General features: G+C 42.6%; 1 protein-coding gene across 1 annotated transcript; it reads right to left on the reverse strand.

Moving 5' to 3' along the window:
• Positions 1 to 203: 203 nt before the first annotated feature.
• On the reverse strand, positions 204 to 2949 carry Fate1 (fetal and adult testis expressed 1). Its single transcript, XM_055608780.1, has 5 exons — positions 2934 to 2949; positions 2511 to 2638; positions 1531 to 1637; positions 1161 to 1236; positions 204 to 789 (listed from the first exon to the last, which is right to left on the reverse strand). Exons 1-5 carry the CDS (start codon positions 2938 to 2940, stop codon positions 658 to 660), a joined length of 450 nt encoding a protein of 149 aa, XP_055464755.1. The 5' UTR covers positions 2941 to 2949; the 3' UTR covers positions 204 to 657.
• Between the last annotated feature and the right edge of the window lie 6568 nt (positions 2950 to 9517).

Consider the following 9517-nt stretch of genomic DNA (forward strand, 5'->3'; position numbering starts at 1 on the left):
TTCAGTGTGAAGCCTTGCCTGGGCAAAAGACTGAGTGTGAGGAATAGTAAGCAGTGGAGAATACCAGGGACCTTGGGACAATGGCGGCAACCCAGGCCCAGCAATCAGTATTGGTACCAGAGGGCTATCCCCTAGTATACCTTCCCATCCCTGCCAAAAGTGAGTTTTAGATGAAGAAGTTCGGGTACCAGGTTTTGCTGCAATCATGAAGCGTTTATTGAGCATGTTTTTTGAGCAAATGCTTGAGAAGTGCAGAAGCAAACAGAGGAATACAAAGCAAAACCCTGCCCACAGAGGATGGAAGAGAAGAAACGTTGGGTGACAGAGGCCCACAGAGTCCTGCTCTATGGGCAGGCAGGTGGTAGTGCCTATGCTGGTATTTCTGTCAGGGCTGGTGCCATCCTCCTGTCTCTCCAGAAGAATAACATCCCAACCCATGCACACCTGTGTGATGCTATCCAGTGGTTCCCCAGCCTCCTAGCAGCTAGAATCTCAATAGCATGAGTTCATTTTGAGGCAAGATGCCTAAGTATAAAATGACCCAACTGCTACCTGGGGGCTGCTGGGAGATAAAAGTGGCGTGGGCAAGGGCATTTCTTGAAGCAAAGGGAAGAGAAAAGGGGATGGCTCCAGCTGGGCTATGATGCCTGTGAAACTTCACTGGCGCAACCAAAGCCACAGGTTGGCAATGAAAACGGACATCATCAGACTAAAGAACACAGCCTCCTTATGGCGCCAGGTTGCATCTCGGTCCTCAAGGTCACGCAGCCGCCCAGAAATCACTTGCATCTGTGGAGGGACCAAACACAGGGCTGGTAAGCAGAAATCACTCTCATGAGAAAGGCGAAACAGACGACAAGGGGAAAGTATGACCTCAAAACAAAAGTAATATTTTTACTGCCTTTGTTCCCCCTCCATCTCATTTTCCTTTCCCCAGTTCCCATCCAGCATCTCCAACAAAGAAGAAAGTCAAAGGAGAGCATCAACCTGATGTATCCAAGCCATGAGGCCTGAGAATAAGAGAAAAAGGAGCCTGACCTCACCTCATTTGTTACAAGATATGATTATGGCAAAGGCTATGAAATTTCAGGGGGTGGCTTTGTTCACAGCTGCCAAAATCCACTAGTATGCCTCCTCCACCTATTATAGCACATGCTCACCTGCCTTCTCATAACTTCCATCTCCAAGCCGTTCAGTTCTTCCAGGCCAATCCCTGCCACTATATCAGCCTCCAGGCTGTTGGGACGAAAGGATACAAGGGTCAGAGGTGTTAATGGTCACAGGCAAGATATAGGAAAATCAGATAGGCCTGGTGGCTTTTTGGATAAAGGCTTCAGTCTTTCTCTTGTATAGTAAAGAAATATGAGGGTCTTCCAGAATAAATGAAGATCCCAAATGGCCAAAAGGCAATGGTACCCCATTACTTCAAGTACATACAACTGCCTCTTGACCTGGATGCTCACCAGTCCCTATGACCCCATCCCTGCTTGTTCCTCCCCAAGTAGACAGGGAAGGCAATTCATCTCTTACCGTTCATAAGGAAACCTTCCCCCTTGGAAGGTCCCAGGAAACTCCTGGAGATAGATATCACCATGGCTCTGCTCTCTTGGGACCCGGGGCATCTGCATCTGATGTCCCTACAGAAAGAAAGGAAATGCCACTCCAAGTCATCTGCTCAGCCCTTGCAGTTTCAGAATAACAGTGTACTCCAGAGGAGTTCCACAATATCATATCATCTTCCTACCCACCCACACTATGCCTATTGTTGGTAGCTTCCAGCCTTGCATGCTGTGGCAAAGGAAACACAGTGACAGACTTTTCTTCCTCTGATATAACTTTTATATGCAGGCATCCATTGAAAGGCCAAGCTATCTACCAAAGAAAAATGTAAACCATCTATTTGATTTTAAGTAAGTTAGAAGTAAGTGCCATTTCACACCATGGAGATTTATGAAACATTGTATAATCGACCCTTGGGTCTCATGGGGACTGTTTCTAGAACAACCCCCACCCTGTGGTTACCCAAATCTGCAGATTTTAAAGTCCCTCATGTAAAATGTAATATTCGAATATAGCACAAGCATATTATATGTATTTTTTATATTACTTAAATTGTGTAATGAAATGTAAATGCTATCCTGTATTGTGTAGAGAATCGTGGCAAAAAAAAAATACCTGTACATGTTCTCTATAATTGCTCCACCCCCAGATATTGTCCAACGATCATTGATTGACTCAATGGATGCAAGACCTATGATTGCAGAGAGCCAAATATAGATGTATTCTCAAGTTAACATGTTTGTTGGGTATGCAGATTTACAGAGTTGAAGCCACAGCATTACACAGGACAGCCCCGATCTTTCAATGAACTATTCTGCTCTTATTTGCTTTCTTGGCATACAAAAGCTTTCTCCTCCCAACAATCAACTTCTAGCTAGATCTACTGTGGGCAGGCAGGAACTCCAGAAGTAAAGACCCCCACCCCTAATTTAGCCACCATGTGTCAATACCCCTTTCTTGGGACGAGGTCCAGTCACATTCCAAAATGGCTGGCCTGAACCAGATCCAGCAGGCTTTTGCTCTGCCCTTGAATGTCTTTGGAATCCCCCCAGCGACATGTATCCACTGTCTGTTTTTTCTAGAAAGAAGAACAGAGACTGCATGAATACAAAATCGCAAACATCAACCACCACATCAATAAGGGAGAATGGGAAACACAAATAAAAATATAATCCATCGGTGTAAGTTTAGATAAGCAAATGATCCATGGATGATTAAAAACCAAAACAGGCTAACATAGCAGGAGAAAAGCAGGAGTCAACACTGAAAGAACTAAAAAAGAGAGCCTTCCAGACTAAGCGAAGAGCATACACAACAGCCGTGGGATGTTGTAAAAGAAGCACAAGTGAGTCAACATTTTGGGGGATTCTCACCTGGCATCACCTGCTGTTCTTGGCCTCGTTCAAAGTTTCCAGTTCCCAGATCTTCAGAAGTAGATATTTCTAACTCTTCTTTGACAGAGGACAAGCTTCTTGCCATCACTACCAAGTATTCATTTGTAAGTATGCTCAGAATGGAATGCACAAAGAAGAAACTCAGAAGCTTTCCTGTTTCAGTGGGAGAAATGCAATGAAGATATACAGGCACAAGAGGGTGGAGCCAGATCTCCCTGTCCGTGCCCAAGCCTTGGATTGGCACCTTGTGTTCCCACTGTATCTTTTTGGCAGTGCCCATGGCCTTCTTTTCTGCTGTGTAAGCAACATAGGAGAAGAGATAGGGCTCCAAGACATGCTACTTGTGGGAACTTCACTGATTTACTACCCCTTGATTTTGCTACTCATGGTTCAGTGGGGCCCATCCTTCATCATGGTCTAGGAAGAGACAAGGGCTGCCATAGAGCCCAAGCATCCATAAGTGCCCAAAGCAGTGTCAGGTCCCAGGCTTATCATGGTTCCCACAAGCCCAGAACTGCCCCATAAGCTAGGGTACAGCACTCTATCAGAGCAGATTCTCTGTTCAGAACATCCTCCCTCCTCCAACGCAGAGTCAGCAGGCAAAGTAGATGGCCTTCTCTGATCTTAATCCTGAGAAGGATGCAGACAGGGGCAAGAGGGACTCTCTGGGCTTGTGTACCCTGAAGTAAATTTCAACTCTGCCTCAGTTATCCTACTGATTAGACAAGTTGAATGTGTCAGTTTAGCCAGGTTCTGATCCATCAGACACTCATCTCTCAGTATGTCTACACAGCTGTTGCTGTGATTATTATTCCTAGTAGATTTTAAATGAGGGGGGCTTCCACTCAGTCAATCAATCTGCTGGACAAATCAAGTGCAAACGTTAAGGTTTCCAGGAAGAAGACAAAAGTGTGCACCAGGATTGCAGCAACAATTTTTGTCCCTGACCTACCAGCCACCTTCCCTGCAGGCCCAAGAGCCAATTGTTTAAGTGAATTTCTATGTACTTGGGCATCTGCACGTACATCCTGTCTGCTTTGTTCCTCTGTAGCCTTGGGCTGATATCATTCTGAATAGTCAAACCCTGGCTCTACAGTCCCAGAGTCACTGAAGGAAGAGGAGGTTATTTGTCAGAGGAATCAATCACAGCTGGGCCCAGCTAGGAAGAGGAAGAAAGAAGTAAGACAAGGGGAGGGAGAGGAAGAAAAGGAGGAAGGAAGGGGAGGAAACAGGACTAATAGAGCGTATGCGGCTTGGTGACCCTCCTCCCCAGCTCACTTGCTCAACTCAGAACAAATATAAGTGGGCCCTAACTGCATTCCTAAGGGCCTGAACAATTCTCTCCTTGGAAGAACCACAATGAAACCTGGGCTTTGTAGAGTAGCATATCTTAGCAGCAGAGAAAGCAGAGTGCCTTCATTAAACCCTAGGAGCTCCAGAAGCTGAGCCTAACATTTGTGTCCAACCACAGCTACCAGATTGAGCAAATAAAAATACACTATCCAGTAAATTTGAAGTTTAATTTTTTTAAAAAAAAAATCATTATTAGGGCTGGAGAGATGGCTCAGTGGTTAAGAGCACTGTCTGCTCTTCGAAAGGACCCGGGTTCAATTCCCAGCACCCACATGGCAGCTCACAATTGTCTGTAACACTAATTCCAAGGGATCTGACACCTTCACACTAATGCACATAAAATAAAAAAAAAATTAAAAAAAAAGAGTGTAAAAAAAATCATTATTAGTATCAGTATTGCTCAATGCAACATTTGGAAGCCACTTAAACTGAAATTACTCATGTTAATCGTGCATTCTAATTTAAATCGATATCCTGTATTTTATTTGACAACCATGTCCTGCCCTTCTTCAAGTCCTCAATATTGGTTGAACAATACTACTGTTTGTTCCACAGTCTGTCTGATAGATAGTGGCACAAACAGTCTTCTCTTCCTACATGGTGGCTGGATTAAGAGAAGAGCTCAGAAGTCAGCTACAGTGATTTACCACAAGGCCTTGAGCTAATTCCTTGTCCAGATTCACCCTTAGCTGCCAACTGGACTTTACCCCCGGGGCTTCCTGGGAACAGGAACAATGGTCACGGTGCATGTGGAGGTACTGCCCCCTGGTGGTAGAGGAACCCAACACCTGAATCAAATCAAGAGTGAAGAGACTTTGCTTCCCATTCCTGGGCCCCCAAGTTCACCCAGAACTACTAGCACTCTACTTTCTTCAGTACCTTCTTCTCTTGCACTGAGTGCCAAGGATGGCTGGAAGAAAAGACACAATCCTTTGCATGACTTTAAATTTTGTCCAGAGTACATGTCTGACATGTCAACCTTTATGTAACTTTAGCTGTATCATGATTTCCATCTGAAAAGTCCCTAAATTTGTAATCCAAATACTTTGAAAGTCTTCCACTGCCTATTGTGCTAATCTTAGAACTTCAAAGGTCTACAACTCTGCCAAGTCTTCCATCATACCTAGGTCTAGAAAGATGGCCATGGCCAAGTGTACCAGTGCTTCAATGATAGGCTCCCAGAGAAGAAGCCAAGGAGTTCTCACATGGGCATTAGACAAATATCTCTGGGAATGGGAAGAAAAAGATCAGAGCATGTCTTGCTTATAGGTGTATCTCTATACAAAGACGTCACACAAATGAAATTGTGTATCTCAGAAGTGTGTTATTAGCCAATTTATTTTGTAAGAGAGCGATATGCTCTGGAGTCCCCACCTGTGTCAGAACAGAAGTATAAAATTTCTTCTCAACTTTGCCTACTACCTTGCTCCTGTGAGTACCATGAGTGTCCACAGCTGTTTGCTTCTACAAAGCAGTGGGACTGGGTGTTTCTGGGTATTCCTTTTTGCACGCATGTGTCTGTAGAACAGGAAGTGGCACTGTGAGGTTCAAAGGCATGTATGTTGATGACTTTGAGTTGTACTTGTCAATACTATCAAAATGCACCCAAGCAGGTTGCACAAAGTAGGACCCACCAAGGTAAATAAAATGTTTTTGTTTTTTCTTTACAATAGTTTCAACAAAAGATATTATGGGACTTTTTAAAACTTTGAAAAATGATATCTATCTTGTTGTTGCTTTAATTTACAATTCTTTAATTATGAATAAACCTGAGCCATTTTCATTTGTTTATTGATCTGCATTTCTTCCCTATGAACTGTCTGCTGGAGGGCTTGAATCTTTATTAAAACACGAGCTGTGTTATTAGCACAAAGGGACGGGGGTGAAAGCTCTCTCTCCCTTCAAGCCAAGCTTCTTTACGGGAAATGTATCATCTTTTTCCTTAAGGTGTTCCTCCACTGGGACCAAACACAGCCAGTTAATTATATGCAAGTTTCACGCTGAACCCTGAAAGGATTTAGCTCCTATGAAGGAAAAGTGTCTAACCACACAAATTGATCTCTCTCTTTCTCTCCTCTCTCTCTCTCTCTCTCTCTCTCTCTCTCTCTCTCTCTCTCTCTCTCTGTATGTGTGTGGGGGTGTCTATCTGTCTGTCTGTGTTGGCTGCTTCATAACCTGCTTCCAATAATGCCTCTCAGTCATTAGCCTCTTCCAGCTGATAAACAAGCTAAGTACTCTTCTCAGATTCTAGTTTCCACCTGCTTTGGCAGCAGTGGTGGGAGATGTCAGAAGCCCAAACAAGAAAACAGTTACCATGAATTGACTCCTAGGCTTGTCATTGGACCATCTTGGATAAGTTGCTTCTTTTTATTCTCTGAACCTCAGCTTCCCATCTTCATGTGAAAGACTGAGCCAAACCAGATTTTCAAATTGTGTTTAGTGGTTTCAGAGAAGTACACTGGGAGAAAACAGAACTTCATAAAAGACACTAGGCTATCTCTTTACAAGGCACTGTCTTCTTTGGGGTTCCTATATATTCTAGTTTCATTTCTGTTCATGCGATAAAATACTATGACAAAAAGCAACTTAAGGCAGAAAGGGATGATTATTTCACTCACAATTCCAGTTTAAAATGGATTATTGGTGGGAAATTCAACTCAAGAACTCCAAACAGCTAGTCGCATCATATCCACAGTCAATAGCAGAGAGAAATGAATGCATGTATGTTTGGTTCAATTCTTGCACTCTTATTTAACTAATTTAATTTAGACAATCCACCACAAACACCATCCACAGTCCAACCCAATGCAGACAATTTTTACTTGAGACCGTCTTCCCAGCTGATTAGCTAGGCTTTGTCAAACTGACATTGTTAACCATGCCATATAATTCATCCAATCAAAGGTCTTCAGAGAAATACCAAACATTATTGGATGCAATGAACTCCTGCCTCCAAGGCCTATCCACAGACCATCTTAGACAGCTGCATCCCCCAACTCAAGCAAATGAACCTACCAGATCATATCTTCCAGGCAGCTGGAAGCTTCCTCTTTGTTTGCTAATGAGGTTTATAGACCAGTTAACAATTCTCAGCCTCCTGGAAGCAGCTGGTATTGATGTCATACTTCAAGCCCCAGGCTGCTACCCCCACTAGACAGGAAAGAGAAGGGGGACCATCACATTCTTAAAGAGACAGGATGTACAAAAAAAGGGCCTAGTATCAAGGTGCAAAGAACTGGAGTTAGCTTGGAGAAGGAAGGTCTTTTTGAGCAGAGGCAAGGAAATAAAATATCCTGGCTCTTTTCATAATAGTGATTCTGCTGATCCATAAGCTTGAGAGGTCTTCCAACTTCTAGGTTCTTCTTCAATCTCCCTAGTGTTTTAAACTTTTATGGTAGATGTGCTTCTGCCTCTCTTGCTAAATAATCTTTAAGGTGTTTTTAAGGCTATTGGGAATGGGATTCTTTTAGTTTCAGCATGTTTGTTATTGATATATAGAAAAGCCACTGATATTTGTAGGCTGCTTTTCTTAATGTGCTACTTTGCTGAGAGAAATACAGCAGACTTGGAAAAACAAATATGAAGTTTTCTCTCTAAAATGTGAAACACACACACAATATGATGTGAAAGTAAAAGAAACCCTATTTCAGAAAAAAAAATGTAAGCAGAAATGAGTAAGAACAGAAGAAGGTTATCATGTAACAGACACAGAGAAGCTGCTTTTGATAAAAAGGCGCTGACTCCACACTTGGACCCACATGGTGACTTAAAACAGAAAAGCAGGATGAAGCAAGCTCCAGCATCGCTGCCTGTACTTTGTGACTGTCTTGTTTTCTTTGAATCTGCTTTCTGCTTGACTCTATGTAAGAAAGTTAATTATTCAAAAAGCATCTGCCTTCCTAGTTTATTCATCCTCCTTTGATACTGCAGACATAGAGATAAGTTCTTGCCCTAAATCTGCAAGTCAACTTGGATTCCAATAACAGAGAAAGAAAATCTGGTCTCAAGATGAAAACAATTGTCTACGAAACCCCTATATGAAGGCAATCATAAGTGATAACAAGGCTACACCAAGAAGCAGCTTAAATGGTCAGAACCAGACTGGTCCCCAACTTAATGATGACACTAATTAACATATTAACAATTTAGAAGATCAACTTGTAAGATTGGAGTTGACACAGCGATAGTCAGGACTATATTTTAAGCACACCTGATTAATCACGTATGCTCCTTGACTCTCTTTCGCTATTTAAACCTGTAGTACATATCAATACCATAAATATTAATTTGGAGTCAATGGTCACCTTTTTTTGTTTCTCTGCTTTGGCTAAATTTATTTTCACTGTTTTAATCAATACTATCTAACTGGTATTTTGAGCCCAGAGGACAAAACTACCTTAGTGAGGCTTGGATCTAAGGCTTCTGCCCTAAACCTCAAGTTAAAATGGGAATGAATAAGGTAAAAGTACGTAGTATGCTTGAATGAAAATGTCTTTGTAAAGCCTTATCAGTTTATAAATTAAAAATGCACAAATATCTTTTGAATAAAACACTTGGAATCTAAAAGTTGTGACAGCAACCCTAGGATCACTCAAATTTTAACCTTAATCTCTAGTGTTCAGACACACCCAGAATGCTTGTCTTATATCAAGATTAGCTGTGTAATAAGTGCTAGGATAGGAACATGCAGAGTCCATGTTCTTTGGGCAGATAGTATCAAACAGACAGAGAGAAAGTACATGGATCGTTAAGGACAGTAGCAGGGGATTAATTCTATGGCAGTTATGCCTGCTGATTTTGGAATATGACGGGTACTGACTGGAACTTTGCCAGCATAATGGAGAGAGCAAAGGGACAGTTTTGTTCAAACAGAGCAATATCTTCCCTGCAATGAGTATAAATGAGTTCAGTGGAGGGGACGAGCTATTCCAGTGAAGTGAGTTGGGGGCCTCAGACAGAGACAGAGTCTTAGCTTACATTCCAGGAGATAGAACTCACTGCCAAGAAACCTACACCATACTTTGTTGCATCTCTGTGTTGCTGCTAAACAGTACCTGATGGCTCCCTCTGGGGAGGGAAGTTGGCTCAGTGACAGAGGTGCTGCCAAAGTCAGGGTGATTTTGCTGTTCCTGGTTGATTACCTCAGGGGTAAGCCAGAATGTCTTTCGCCATTAACATACTGAGCAAGAAGATGGGGAGCTCACATCGTA

Source organism: Psammomys obesus, unplaced genomic scaffold (assembly GCF_907164565.1).
Source record: "Psammomys obesus unplaced genomic scaffold, mPsaObe1.curated_primary_1811, whole genome shotgun sequence".
NCBI lineage: Eukaryota > Metazoa > Chordata > Mammalia > Rodentia > Muridae > Psammomys > Psammomys obesus.

Excerpts from the sequence above, each read along its gene's own strand:
- Fate1 (XM_055608780.1), bottom strand. Across the intron at positions 1,638-2,510 it reads GACCTCGTCCCAAGAAAGGG|GGACATCAGATGCAGATGCC; the intron begins GTATTGACACAT and ends TTCTTTCTGTAG. Across the intron at positions 790-1,160 it reads TGGAAGTTATGAGAAGGCAG|ATGCAAGTGATTTCTGGGCG; the intron begins GTGAGCATGTGC and ends GTCCCTCCACAG.